At 40.7% G+C, this 15,306-nt stretch overlaps 1 protein-coding gene across 8 annotated transcripts in view; it reads left to right on the top strand.

Moving 5' to 3' along the window:
* ITPR1 (inositol 1,4,5-trisphosphate receptor type 1) overlaps nucleotides 1–15,306 on the top strand; it is a 224,352-nt gene that overhangs the window by 84,696 nt on the left and 124,350 nt on the right. For all 8 annotated transcript variants that reach the window (XM_079957524.1, XM_079957519.1, XM_079957521.1 and 5 more), the window contains 13 exons: nucleotides 93–247; nucleotides 803–902; nucleotides 2,087–2,247; nucleotides 2,796–2,937; nucleotides 3,832–3,990; nucleotides 4,418–4,590; nucleotides 6,231–6,350; nucleotides 6,716–6,910; nucleotides 7,550–7,801; nucleotides 8,158–8,299; nucleotides 9,887–10,040; nucleotides 13,071–13,258; nucleotides 14,584–14,719. In XM_079957524.1, the coding sequence (XP_079813650.1) occupies nucleotides 93–247; nucleotides 803–902; nucleotides 2,087–2,247; nucleotides 2,796–2,937; nucleotides 3,832–3,990; nucleotides 4,418–4,590; nucleotides 6,231–6,350; nucleotides 6,716–6,910; nucleotides 7,550–7,801; nucleotides 8,158–8,299; nucleotides 9,887–10,040; nucleotides 13,071–13,258; nucleotides 14,584–14,719 (2,077 nt within the window). The remainder of the gene's footprint in view (nucleotides 1–92; nucleotides 248–802; nucleotides 903–2,086; nucleotides 2,248–2,795; nucleotides 2,938–3,831; nucleotides 3,991–4,417; nucleotides 4,591–6,230; nucleotides 6,351–6,715; nucleotides 6,911–7,549; nucleotides 7,802–8,157; nucleotides 8,300–9,886; nucleotides 10,041–13,070; nucleotides 13,259–14,583; nucleotides 14,720–15,306) is intronic.

Below are 15,306 nucleotides of genomic sequence, written 5' to 3'. Positions count from 1 at the left end.
GAAATGCTTCAGTTATAACCATGAGGTGCTCTGCCTTCCAGCCTGGGCAGGCGGCTTTGCAATGTTGATTTGATTTGCAATTTCTTCCACAGCTGGATCCTGACCAGGATGCATCCAGAAGGGGCTTGCATAATACTCCAGAGAAGATGGCATACTCTTTAGTCTCTGTGCCTGAAGGAAATGATATCTCTTCCATCTTTGAGCTTGACCCCACTACTTTACGAGGGGGAGACAGCCTTGTCCCAAGGTACGATGTTATAAAGGATGAAGGTGTCTGCAGCTGTTGTGAGACCACTTTAAAATGCCAGACTATTTGCTAGGCAGTCTTAGATAGCTGCGGCAGACAGTTACAAAAGGCAGCACTTTTGCAGAAACAAACTGTGACTTATTTTCCATTGCTTCCTTGATGTGTTTATGGCTAGGAAACAGCACTCCCCCAAAATCTGTGCCCGTGAGTTGGGGAGCCCCCTCTGGAATAGGTGAGGGCTGCAGGATGAAGCATTGCAGCTGCCAGCACAACGCTGGATCTCACCTTAAAAAAAACAGTGTCATATTACACCTCTGCAACTAGCATCCTGTTTGTACCTGGGAAAGATCGTTTGAAATAGTGAATCAGGCTTCATAGAAGTCATTACATACTGAATACCTGGCAATTTAAGACTTGGCTGCATTTCATATTCCAGCTGAAATAAAACCTTGCAAATAAAAAATTAAAAGGAGATTGAAAAGGTGTTGTTTTTATTTGAAAAGTATTGGCTTACTGAGGAGCTTAATAATATAAATAATACCTGGTTCTTTTTAGGAACTCCTATGTCAGACTTAGACATTTGTGTACAAATACCTGGGTTCACAGCACAAATATCCCCATTGATAAAGAAGAAGAAAAACCTGTGATGCTTAAAGTAAGTCATGCAATGGAATCTCATCTCTTCTGCTACCAATAAAGCTATTTCAGAGAAGACACTGATGAACACAATTCTTATTTAGGACATGATTCACACAGTATTGCTTGGGCACAACGCCAGTCCAACTGGGCACCACAGTTCAAGAAGGACACTGACAAACTGGAATGTGTCCAGAGGAGGGCAACCAAAATGGTCAAAGGCCTGGAAACGATGGGAGCTGGGCATGTTTAGCCTGGAGAAGAGGAGGTTAAGGGGTGATATGATAGCCATGTTCAAATATATAAAAGGATGTCACATAGAGGAGGGAGAAAGGTTGTTTTCTGCTGCTCCAGAGAAGCGGACCCGGAGCAATGGATCCAAACTACAAGAAAGAAGATTCCACCTAAACATTAGGAAGAACTTCCTGACAGTAAGAGCTGTTCAACAGTGGAATTTGCTGCCAGGGAGTGTGGTGGAGTCTCCTTCTTTGAAGGTCTTTAAACAGAGGCTTGACAACCATATGTCAGGAGTGCTCTGATGGTGTTTCCTGCTTGGCAGGGGGTTGGACTCGATGGCCCTTGTGGTCTCTTCCAACTCTATGATTCTATGATTCTATTAAAATGGAATAGTAGAAGGACATAAATTAACACTTTGCATCTTAAATTGAAAGAAATAAGTATTGCTTGGAAGACCTTGCAAAGGTTTTTGTGTATCAGGTATGATACTTTTGCTGAGTGCTTGTCCATTTGTCTTAATGACAAGTCCCTCTACTGTCTCAACACTTAAACCCTTACAGTAGTCTCTCATCCAATTATTTATTTCAAGCATTGGTGTACTGCTTTTCATCAGAAAAGATAAGAAAATGGTTAACAAATCATCTTTGTCCCTGCTGCTTTTTCTGGTTTAGCACTAGAGTCAAAGGGGAAAACAGAAGTCAGATCATAGCCCATAATTAAAAAATAAAATAAAAACTAATGGATAATAGTAGAATATTCACTAAAAAAATCTGAAGAATCTGAAGCAATGAGTTTGGCTTGAACTATGATAATTAAAGACAATGAATTGCCTATTGTGGTAATGGAACTATTCCTACCACAATTTCACAATAATGTTTTGAGAACCTGAGCATTGTTTCCCTAGGGTCTTCATTACAACTGTGTTTTCTCTGTAAGAATGTGACTAAAATTGCCTTGTTTTTAAAGATTGGCACCTCTCCAGTAAAAGAAGACAAAGAAGCTTTTGCTATAGTACCAGTTTCTCCTGCCGAAGTCCGAGACTTGGATTTTGCAAATGACGCAAGCAAAGTATTGGGTTCCATTGCTGGCAAGTTGGAAAAGGGGACAATAACCCAGAATGAACGGAGGTAAGGAAAAATAATAATGCGAGCTTCTTCATGGAAAAAAGATGTTCTCCAACATAAGACAAGGGTTGAAAGGCAGAGAAGGCAACTTTGTTTACTTCATTCATTAATTTAATATTTAAATTACTTACTATATATACTGCTTTTCAGGTGGATGTCACAGAGTGGTACAGAAAAGGAGCATTTGCAACAATAAACATCAAGTTATTTTTAGTTTTTAAAACATGCTAGGGATTCTTCGAAAAGGAGTCAATAATAAAACTGTTACATATTGTAATGATCTTGCATGAGTTTCTTGTACCAATTTCTTTGATACCTATGAATTTAACAACCCCTCTCCTTCAACAATTAATCAAAATATAACTTTGAACTTTTAAATGTAATGCATTTTTGGGGTGGCTCTGAATACAGGGCTCTGTTTTTAATATGAGCATCTTTTCTTCATTGTAACTCAGTGGCTTGTATTTATTTTAAGAGGGTGATATTTTCACTGTTCATATTATATTTTGGATTAACAGCTAGGATTTTCTTTCAAAACAAATGAACTGTAGGTCTGTTACAAAGTTGCTGGAAGATTTGGTATATTTTGTTACCGGCGGAACAAATTCTGGACAAGATGTGCTTGAAGTCATGTTCTCAAAGCCAAACAGAGAACGACAAAAGCTAATGAGAGAGCAAAATATTTTGAAACAGGTACAGTAAATTGTGTTTAATAAGGTTGTTTCTGATGACATAGATGTCACAAATAAAATAGCTGATGGTTTGGACTTCTTGGGATAAGGGGCTTGTAAATAGAGATGCCACAACATAATTCCCTGGCCAGAATCCCAGATTTCAGTTGAGAAGTATTTGTGAAATTGGACCCTGAATAAATGGGTGACAAAATATCAAATGTTGTTCAATGTAAGTTGTGAGTAGTGGGGCAAATATCTGAAGTTCACATCTACAGTGATGGGTGTATGCTAACTGGGGGAGAGAAGTTGAAGTCATAGTGCATATCTCTACGAAAAAGTGTCAGCCCATTGCATGACAGTAATGAATATTTGCTCCAAGCAAACATGATCTAAAGCCAGTGATTGTTCTTGTTGACTTCCCGGTTATGGTGTGAGCAAAACAAACTATGATACTTGATTTGGGCATAACACTCAGCCAAGGAGTGTGGCTGATTGCTCCCGCGCATGTTAGGAGAGGAATGAAGTAAATCAATCTGCTCATTCTTGGTTAACCTTTAACCATGGTCTACTGTAACATGTGAACCAGCCCTTATAAAACTGATTATAAGGGGAAGTTTGCTTGTCTGGTGTCACCTGCCATGCTCAGAAGCCTATTTTTTAAAATGCTAATTTGCATATGGATGGGGTTTAGCAGCTTGGCAATATAGGCTTCTCCATCATGTGATTAGTTGCTGTAGGCAAGGATCCTGGCATGTAGACACGGCCTCTGGTGAAACAGGAGTGGCTGTCAGTAGACAGGATCACTTCAGTCTCATGGTAAACTTAAGGCAAGACTCTGTGTAGATGATACTCATGGTTCTAATGCTGCAATGTTAATGCTGATTCATTTCTTCTTTCTAAAATAATTTGCCAGATATTCAAGCTATTACAAGCACCATTTACTGACTGTGGAGATGGACCAATGCTGAGACTAGAAGAACTTGGAGACCAACGCCACGCTCCTTTCAGACACATATGTCGGCTCTGTTACAGAGTTTTGAGACACTCCCAACAAGACTACAGGAAGAACCAGGTTAGCAAGGAGTTTGAGACAGTCTAGTGTGTTTCTAAAATGTAACCATAAAGGACAACTGAACTGCTTGGTGTAAAGGCTTTTGAATCATTTACATTCTCTAGCCTCCCCACCACCACCCAATAATGATCAATAATAACAATTGTTTGCTGTTGAACCCAAACCGGAAAAAACTGTGACTTACGCAAAGAACAATTGGGCTGATTGCAAACTGGAACTGCAAATCCAAGTTAGACCGGGGAGTTCATATGACAAAAGGATCATGCACACCCTGCTTTTCAGTAGTCTTTTCCTAAAAACAAAAAATCACATCAAGAAATCAACATAAATGGATAATTTCACATTTCCTTTCACTCTAAGGTTTTTAAGTGATGTAAGCATCTAGTCTCTCTCTCTCTCTGCACCCCACCCACTTTCTCTTTGCAAGGAATATATAGCCAAGCAGTTTGGCTTTATGCAGAAGCAAATTGGGTATGACGTCTTGGCAGAGGACACCATAACAGCACTGCTCCATAATAACCGCAAGCTGTTGGAGAAGCACATTACTGCTGCTGAGATTGATACCTTTGTTAGCCTTGTAAGGAAAAACAGAGAGCCGAGGTAAGAGAAGACTCTTCCTTCTACTGCTTAGACAAAATAAACGGTGCATAAACACCTCCTGTAGGTTTCTGAAACTACCTGAACGATTGGTCAGTAGTCTGTTTTCATGCCTGCCTGGGTCTTTCTGCTTGGAGAAATTGACGTGCCAACAACACTTGTGAGCTTTCCACACAATGTCATGAGTTGTAATGCTGCACAAGGGGCACAACATAAGTTATTGAAGGGGTTATTGTTACAGGTAGGTAGGGGTTATTATCAGTGCCTGTGCCCTGTGCTGTTGTCAGCAAACACCCAGTGAATATTTTTGGAGGCACCTACTTCTGTCATATGTTATAATGTCTGGATGCAGCCTAATGGGGTGAAATCTTCTGCTGATTCAAAAATGAATAAACACTGGTTTCGTGGGAGTCATGATGAAACCTAGCCTTATGAAGAACAGTTGAGGAAGTTGGGTATGTTTAGCCTGGGAAAGAGGAGACTGAGAGGAGCTGTGATAGCCATCTTTAAATATCTAAAGGACTGTCACATGAAAGATGAAGCAAGCTTGTTCTCTCCTGCTCTGGAGGGTAGGACCAGTAGTTGGTTGGGTTTTTTTGAGGGGGGATACTCAAGGATATGTAGTAACAGCACCTTTGTTTTTCTTCAAATGTTAAAAGTGTGGCATTTGCTGCAACTACTTAATGGCTCTTTCTAAAAAAAGAGCACTGGGTAGGCCCAAACCAATGGATTCAAGGGAGATTCCAGCTCAATAATAATAATAATAATAATAATAATAATAATTAATAATAATAAATTATTTATACCCCGCCCATCTGGCTGGGCCTCCCCAGCCACTCTGGGCGGCTTCCATAGAAACCAAAAATACAGTAAAATATCACACGTTAAAAACTTCCCTAAACAGGGCTGCCTTAAGATGTCTTCTGAATGTCAGGTAGTTGTTTATCGCTTTGACATCTGCTGGAAGGGCGTTCCACAGGGCGGGCGCCACTACCGAGAAGGCCCTCTGCCTGGTTCCCTGTAGCTTTGCTTCTCGCAATGAGGGAACCGCCAGAAGGCCCTCGGCGCTGGACCTCAGCATCCGGGCAGAATGATGGGGGTGGAGACGCTCCTTCAGGTATACTGGACCGAGGCCGTTTAGGGCTTTAAAGGTCAGCACCAACACTTTGAATTGTGCTCGGAAACGTACAATACCACAAATAACTTTCTGACAGTATGAGTTGTTTGACAGTGGCATGCTCTCACTCAGGAGGTGGTGGACTCTCCTTCCTTGGATGCTTTTAAGCAAAAGTTGGATGGCCATCTGTCATAGCTGCTTTAGTTGAGATCCCTACGCTGCAGGGGGTTGGACTAGATGACCCCCAGGGTCCCTTCCAATTTTACAATTCTTTGATTTTATGATTTTTTAAAAATACTTTTTTTGTAGAAAAGGAGATTTTAAAAATGAGATGTCTGATGACAAAAAATGATTTGGTAGGTTAGGTGCATCTGGTAAGTTATTTGTTGCATACCCTAGGCCTTAATCTTTTGAGGGCCTGTCCGGGGTGGGGGGAGGTATATTTTATCACCTTCCTTAATACAGCTCTTTAGCATCTGAAACATTGTACAAAGTTTAATGGGCTTTGGCTTTCCCTCCCTATTAGGTTCTTGGACTACCTTTCAGATCTTTGTGTGTCCATGAACAAATCTATTCCGGTGACCCAGGAGCTGATTTGTAAAGCTGTGTTAAATCCAGCAAATGCAGACATACTCATTGAAACCAAGTAAGTTGAGATGTTTTTCAAGAACTTTCTTTTAGAAATAAGAAGATTGCGGTGTTTTGAACCTGACAATAATGACACATAAATTTTCCTCCTCCAGTTTGGGGAAAATACAGATAATACGTAGATTATTATTTTTGATAGAACAATGGATTCTTCAACAAGCTTTTAATCCTAGAAGTAGGTGTGTCATGAAGTAGATTTAAAATTAACAAAAGCCTTTACCCTACGCCGAGGTGTGCTGTTGCCATTGTATGTAGTGTTGGCTGGTAGAAAATGGCTTTCTGATAACAAATAGAATAAACTTGTGTGGATTCATTAAGATATTTCATATGAATAATTGCTTTTCACTCTTGCTCAATTCTTAGACTGGTCCTGTCTCGGTTTGAATTTGAAGAGCTGTCGTCTGGAGAGAATTCATTGGAGGTTGGTGAGGATGAGGAAGAAGTCTGGTTATTCTGGAGAGACAGCAACAAAGAGGTCCGCAGTAAGAGTATCAGAGAGCTGGCTCAGGATGCTAAAGAAGGGCAGAAGGAAGACCGGGATGTGCTCAGCTACTACAGGTTAACACCGCAAGCGATATTTGGCTACGGCAGTGTAACCTGAAGTGTATAGACAACTGACTCTAGCTATTTGTAATGTTAACCAGCTTCTAGAAGACTTCAAGGTTAATTGATATAATTGGTTAAAGAGATAGCTCTCAAATGATGCTTTCCGTAACAACAGTTTCATACAGCTGTGATATTGGTTCTTTACAATCAAGCGGCATTTTTCACTGATCATTGGCAAAATTGGTTGTTCAAATCTACTTTTGTATTATAAACTCCTTAAAATTGTTTGGAGGCTTCATCTTTGTTTGGTGGAACTTGTCCAAATTTCTAAAATACATACATAAAATACATTAGTTTTTTTAAAAGGTTCATTCATCAGCAGTTCATCTGGGATATTTTTCAAACTGGATTTAAAGAAATGATAGTAAAGAAATGAATTATATGCAAATATATATATATATATATGTAATGGGTCCAGAAGTGAGAAATTTAGCCTCCCATGGACTGCTAATGTACTTCTGTTCCTGAAGAAGTGTTATTTCTGCTGCTGCATCAGAATATGCATTGTATTGTTCCCTCTGAGGTATCTTCTAATTTTCAGTCCCAGGCAAGCAAAATGATACTCTTCTCCTTCTCTCCTAACTCCCAAAGGTATCAGCTGAATCTTTTTGCTAGGATGTGCCTTGATCGGCAGTACTTGGCTATAAATGAAATATCTGGCCAGCTAGATGTAGATCTCATCCTTCGCTGCATGTCCGACGAAAATTTGCCTTATGACCTGAGAGCGTCGTTCTGCCGGCTGATGCTGCATATGCATGTTGACCGTGATCCGCAAGAACAAGTGACACCAGTAAAATATGCCCGGTTGTGGTCAGAGATACCTTCTGAAATTGCAATCGATGAGTGAGTATTTTGTGATCAAATGGTTCTCTGAAACGAGGGCCATCAAATACCTAGATGCTTTTTCGCTCCTTTGCACAATGCCTTGTAGCAGTCCTACTGTGAGACTGTATTCAGGAATGTCAGGAGTGACTGCTTGGTGGCTGGCTTTTGGAAAGCAGGAATGTTTGCTTCAGGAGCCACATTTTTTAAAAAAAATATATGCTAAAAATGTTACAGAATGGAGCTATATGGACCAGTGGTCTGACTCGGCATAAGACAGTTTTCTGTGTACTTTCTGACTGACTCAAGAAAAGGAAAAGAACCATAAGTTTCCTATGGCATTCACCCATTCGAAGTTTTTCGTTTCGTTTCTTCAGCTATGATAGCAGTGGAACTTCCAAAGATGAAATCAAGGAGCGGTTTGCACAAACCATGGACTTCGTTGAGGAATATTTAAGAGATGTTGTCTGTCAGAGATTTCCTTTCTCCGACAAAGAAAAAAATAAACTCACATTTGAGGTAAATATCTTTTTTTTTTTTAAAAAAATTAAAAATAAAGCTGAGTTGCAAGACTTCTGAATACAGTAGATGCTAACTTGCGCTGGAGCTAATCCTAAATTGCCCACATAGTTGGACTAATAGTATCAACAGATGAAACTTCCTTACACTAAGAGAGGCAGTTGGTCCATCTGCAATTTAGTGAACTTGCACTCAGAAAGTCCCAGGTATTTTCAACCCCTGGCATTTGCAGTTGGAAGGATGAGGTAGCAAGTGACAGGAAAGTTTTGCTGCCCATCAGTGTAGACCAACCTTCTCCAACCTGATGCCCTCCCAGTGTTGTTGGACTGCATCTTGCATCAGCCTCAGACAGTATGACCAATGGTTGGGAATTATGGGAGTTGTAGTCCAAAACAGATGCAGGGCACCAGGTTTGGATAGGGTGCTGTAGAAAATACAGAAGAAATAACCTTGCCTGATGTAAGGCAGTTTCATATATTTCTCAGTACTGTCCACTCTTAACTTGAGATGGCTTTTCAAGATCTCAGGCCCTATTGGAAGAGATTTTTGTCACTGGAGATGCCAGAGGTTTAGCTTGCTCTAAAATTGTACTATGAATGCTTGCCTTGTTGCAACCTGGTTAAAGTAGCAACAAAATGCCAAAGACATTTGGGTTTTTGGCTTCACGTACACCACTTCCTGCTTCTTTGAAATGACCCTGTGGCAGATCACATCATTATGCACAAATATTTATTTACTTTCATTTATTAGAGCACTACAATAGTGCCCTTGATCTAAAATGTCTGCGGGGTAGCTTTGACCCTATTCAGTTTAAATCTATAGGTGATATCCAAGTAATTCATACTCTGGGTAGACCCAGACCCATGGAAATCATTGAACTTAAGTTTGAGAATTGCTAACATCAGATATCATCAAATATCAGTAAATTAAAGCAATCAAAGCACAAGAATAGCAACTGAAACTATACAAAAAAGACCAGAAAGAATAGCAAGTCATTAAAAAGTAGAAAAGCCCACAGAAACAGTTGCAGGAGATCGGTTCTGTTACGAAATATTGAGAAAAGCTCTCTGAAAAGGCACTGCCTTAGGTTGGTGTCCAAAAATCAATGGTAAAAAAATGTAAAAAATATGATTTGGCAGTTTTAAATCCAGAATATTCAGTTTCTATATATAATACATCTGTATATGCAGTAAAGCACAGTAGAATGCTTATTAAAATACAGAAAATTATGTTTATTATGACAACAAGGTATAGTGAAGTGGTACAGCATGGTGTGTTATGATTATATATTCTGAAAAATAAAGGATAGCTGCATCCTGTTCTTCCAAGCAGCTCAGGGTGGTATTCAGGGTGTCACCAACTTTTAATGCTCCCAGTGGCCCAGTCAATTGTGATAGGCTTAGAATTAGTAACTAGCCTGAGATCTTCCACTGAGCTTCATCTCCACGTTTGAAGTCTACCAGTGTACCACACTTGCTCCGTGCAGATCCTTTGAATAGTGGGTGCCAGAAAGTCAATATTCAGGTGCTTTGGTACATATCATAGAGATTGTAACAAGCCATTTTTTGTTTCTTTTTAAAACAATAGGTGGTAAACTTGGCCCGAAACCTGATCTATTTTGGCTTCTACAATTTCTGTGACCTGCTCAGGCTAACAAAAATCCTCCTAGCTATTTTGGACTGTGTCCATGTTGCTACAATCTTTCCTATCACAAAGGTTGCAAAAGGAGAAGAGAGTAAAGGTATGAATGGCCATGGGGCATAGAGGAAGAAAAATGTGCTGTTGAAGAATGATTGGTCTCTGTCAGTGCCATTCGTTTTTGTCACCCTGTGTCAAGGAGTGGGGGAGGCAGGCTTGTAAATTGTAAAATTTATCTATCTAGCACTGTTCCTCCTGAGAAAGCTGACTCCTATTGTGGAGGCTTCTTATCATGAAAGTCAGGTATGGGGAACACCTAATTTTCCATCCGTATTTGAGAAGGTTCCTCTGGTTAATGATGGTGGTAGTTCGTTGCTCCAGGTTGCAGACAATACTCACAGGAGTTTGAGTTTTACATGGCTTCTGCATTTTTCACATGGCTTCTCCTTTGCTCTCAGTCTGTGCCAGCCAAAGAAACAGTCAATGCTAGGCCTGGGCGATATATCAGTATATGAGGAGCAGACTGCAATGTCAGCTATATCACTGGTGAAACTGCCACCGCTCCTGAGTCCCTCTACTAGTGGCTTCCTCCAGCGAGCATTGCTAGCAGAGGGACTCAGAAGTGGTGGTAGTTTCAGTAGCGATATATCATCATACATCATACTGCGCAGAGGGAGAAAAAAGCTGCATCCACGAGGCGCCGATACAGCTTGTTCCTCCCTCTTCATCTTTAAAGTGCTTGGCTGAGAAGTGTGTGGCTGCCGCTCCCCTCAGCCGAGCTGTTAAATGATACCTCAGCCTGGTGCTGGCTCCCATGGAAATAGGAAGAGCACCGGGGATGGCTCTGCCAGAGATAGGGAGCCCTCCCCATCCCTGGCAGAGCCGCACAAGAAATACCTGGTACTTTTTCCACTTGTCTGTGAGCCGGGAGCACCAGGGATGGCTCAGCCCTCCCACGCCCCAGCTGAGCCATACAAACAAGCGGCGTTTCCCCAACCCGCTAGGGCCAGGCGCTGAGGTGAAACTGTCTCAGCACCCGTGGTGAGTGCTGTCGCAATTGCACCCAGCACCTCACAGGCTGAGGCCAATGTGGCTTACTTTTTTAAACATTGCGGTACATTGCCAGACCGTGATGTTTGGTTGGTGATATTGAAAAGCTGCTATCATCCAACCTTGTCAATGCACATTATTAACATGTGCATATGCTCATGAGCCTGTTGTCTTTGTCCATGGAGTTTTCGTACAAAGATTTCCATAATAAAAGACAAAAGTGGAAAGGACCTAACAGAAGCAGAAGACATCAAGAAGAGGTGGCAAGAATATACAGAGGAACTAGACCAGAAAGAAATGGATGTCTCGTATACCCCAGGTAGTGTGGTTGCTAACCTTGAGCCAGACATCCTGGAGAGTGAAGTCAAATGGGCCTTAGAAAGCACTGCTAATAACAAGGCCAGTGGAAGTGATGGTATTCCAGCTGAACTATTTAAAATTTTAAAAGATGATGCTGTTAAGGTGCTACACTCAATATGCCAGCAAGTTTGGAAAACTCAGCAGTGGCCAGAGGATTGGAGAAGATCAGTCTACATCCCAATCCCAAAGAAGGGAAGTGCCAAAGAATGCTCCAACTACCGCACAATTGCACTCATTTCACACGCTAGCAAGGTTATGCTTAAAATTTTACAAGGAAGGCTCAAGCAGTATGTGGACCGAGAACTCCCAGAAGTGCAAGCTGGATTTCGAAGGGGCAGAGGAACCAGAGACCAAATTGCAAACATGCGCTGGATTATGGAGAAAGCTAGAGAGTTCCAGAAAGACATATACTTCTGCTTCATTGACTATGCAAAAGCCTTTGACTGTGTCGACCACAGCAAACTATGGCAAGTTCTTAAAGAAATGGAAGTGCCTGATCACCTCATCTGTCTCCTGAGAAATCTCTATGTGGGACAAGAAGCTACAGTTAGAACTGGATATGGAACAACTGATTGGTTCAACATTGGGAAAGGAGTACGACAAGGCTGTATTTTGTCTCCCTGCTTATTTAACTTATATGCAGAATTCATCGTGCGAAAGGCTGGGCTGGATGAATCCCAAGCCGGAATTAAGATTAAGACTGAGCATATGAGCTGGCATCTCATTTATACCTGTTGTGCAACCTTCAGCATCTCATTTATAGCTGGCTTGCATCTGTTCCCAAATGTTATCAGTGGGATGCATCCAACACTGTCTGTACACAAACTGAATGGACTTCCACTCATACAACATATTTTTACCTTGCTCTTCCCCATCCCCAGCAGCCCTCCATGTAATCTCAAAATCTGCTCCGGAGGGCTGAAGGAACCTCTGGAGCAGATTTTTGAGGTGCATAGTATGGGGGAGGAGAGGCAGGTAAAGATCCATTTCTTTTGCCATTGTTTCACATGGTCAGGGGAGAGGAAGAATAAAGTATAAGGATGCAAATTTTGGGGGCAACTCCCATGTTGCATGTAATATGTGGATTTCCCTTCAATATGATATAGTGGTAGGTTTGTTTCTTTATTTAATGCATTGGTGCCCCACTGAAAAGGCTTTCAGTGCACCTTACAAAAATCACTAGTAAGGCAGTCCCTGTCCTTAGGCTTACAGTGTAAAAGATATGTCACACAAGGAGAAAGAGTTGGAGAGGGAAGCAAAACAGGTCCCATTTCTTAAAGTAACTGCTGTTATAACTACAACCTGGAATAGAAATTTCTTCATACAACACAGTATCCATTAAACGTTCCTGCTACTTTCTGTAAGTGTGGATGGTGTTGCCTATTTCACAGCATGTAGAATTTTTATAACAGTGTTGTATCCTTAATTGTATTATATCGGATTTGTTTGTTTTATTTTTCTCTGCCTTTGCATGCCCATTTTGTATCTCTGCAGATGAAGGGCGATCTCAAAGCATTTTAATAAATAGCAGAATACCACAAATACATTATTTCTGCAGTTTGCAGGTTGCACATGTTGCACCCGATAGATAAGAAGCAGGTACACATTAAATCTGATTCCGCTATACAGTAATGTGAGTAATAGGCTGAGACAGGTAATGCTGAGACAGGTCTTACCTTAATTACTGTATTACAAAACTTTATCCTGTATTGTCTCTCTGAAGGGAGCAATGTGATGAGATCTATCCACGGTGTTGGGGAGCTGATGACTCAAGTTGTGCTCAGGGGTGGAGGGTTCTTGCCCATGACTCCTCTTGCTGCTGCCCCAGAAGGTAATGTGAAACAGGTTGAACCTGAGAAAGAAGACATCCTGGTAATGGACACCAAGCTGAAAATCATTGAGATACTTCAGGTATACTTCAGGTGACATAGCTTAGAAAACTGTATTGACGCAAGAGCTGTACTGTCATGCGTATGTTGTTTGGGGATTTTTCATACTAGACCATTGTTCTCTTTTTGACAGAATTAGAAATGAATAATTTTTTCACTGGATGGATTGCGTGTAAGCTTTATTTATTTTTTTAAATTATCATTAGGAAAAGAATTAATAAACATTGTTGCAAGTATTAACAACAAAATACTAATAACAACTACTAATTGTGAACAGTTGCAGATGTTTAACCCATGCCCTCATTTAAACCAGTTACATACTTTAAAACTTTTGCGCGCAAGGTAACTTCAAATAACCCAGCTCCTATAAAACATTGAGCAGTCAGATTGAAAGACAGGCATTGTTCAGGAGAGTTGGAGCAGAGCAATCCAATGGAGGTATTCAGAAAGCTGCATGCTCCCGTGACAGTATTTCCAAGGCTTCGTTTGAGTTCCACTGCAGATCCTATTTTGAAAGCTACGGCTTTGCAACAGGCTGCCTGACATTCAATGTGCTGTGCATTTTCATCAACCCAACTGGGGCAAGAGTGCACAGCCCTTGGATAACTACTGAAAAAATATATTATAAATTAGAAGGAAACTGAAACTTTTTGTGTCTGCTCTGTAGCCTGTGCTACTCTTAGATAAATGCCATGAGGAAGGGACTGTAGTTCAGTGGATAAAGTACATTTTTTTTGAAAGTGGAAGGCCTCAAGTTCATTTTCTGGCATTCTGCAGCTAAAACATCTCATCACAGGTGACAATAAAGGGAACTCTCTGCTCAAAACCCTGAGGAGCTGCTGACAGGGTCCACAGAACTGGGCTTCATGAGCAAGGCAGTTCCTTTCGTTCCCTAGTTATGCTTATACAGATTTATTGGTTAACTTACCAAAATGTATAAGCATGAACTGACAGGGTAGTACTGACTGATGCTGCCAATGTGAATTAAAACAGGAAAAGCCAGAATGACCATCTTCTTATTTTTACTTAGCTACAACAGGAAAAAATCTAATATATTGTGTTGTTTTGAAAAATGTGTTTTGTGTTTTGTTTTTTGTTTTGTTTTGTGTATGCTTTTGTCTAGACGCCATATATAATATATATAATACAAACTAGACCGGTAGATTTTGGTTTTCACAGTAGGAGTTACTTTTGATATATAATATATTTTAAATGCATGCTTTAAGCACGTGAAAGGGAAGGTCCTTGCTTTTAAAAATGCAAAAGAGGGAGGTAATGAGTTGTGCTATTGAAGCTGCTTCTTTTTTTTTCTTCTTCTTCTTTTTAAAAACACTATGGAATCATCAGTTCATTTTGAATGTGAGATTGGATTATAGAATCTCATGCCTTCTGTGCATATTTAAACATGAGTTTGATGAAAGCAATGCACAGACACCTGATTCACCTACAGGAAGTAATAACCAAGAAATGCCAAATGTACCAGGTGAGTTACAACATGTTCTCTTAAAAGTACTGTAAAAATTTTCTTAGGTGCCGGTATGGGCCACTTGGTAAAGGTAAAGGTAAAGGGACCCCTGACCAGAGCAGTGCACGGAAACACCATTTACCTTCCTGCCGGAGGTATTTATCTACTTGCACTTGACATGCTTTCGAACTGCTAGGTGGGCAGGAGCTGGGACCGAACAACTGGAACTCACCCTGTTGCGGGGATTTGAACCGCCAACCTACTGATCGGCAAGCCCTAGGCTCTGTGGTTTAGTCCACAGTGCCACCCACATCCCTTTTGTTACCTTACTACAAATCCAACTATTCTCTATTTGCACCAAGGTATTTTCAGAGTCTCATGCTGAGACCCAAGCCCTAGGCTCTGTGGTTACACCACAGCGCCACCCGCATCCCAATGTGCCACATGGTATATTCCCTCAGTAATGACTTATTGAACCATTTGTGAATAAAAGCAGAAAAACAACCATTCCATTGTCCATGTGGGTTTTTTTTAATTAAGCAAGATACAATAATATGCTATCAAACTATAATGACTTTATTAATTTTGGGAAACACTGCTCTAGA

This window comes from Podarcis cretensis (genome assembly GCF_951804945.1).
Source record: "Podarcis cretensis genome assembly, chromosome: 2".
Taxonomy (NCBI): Eukaryota; Metazoa; Chordata; class Lepidosauria; order Squamata; family Lacertidae; genus Podarcis; species Podarcis cretensis.
Note: the sequence above shows the minus strand (reverse complement) of the source record. Positions and strands in the feature narration are given on the sequence as shown.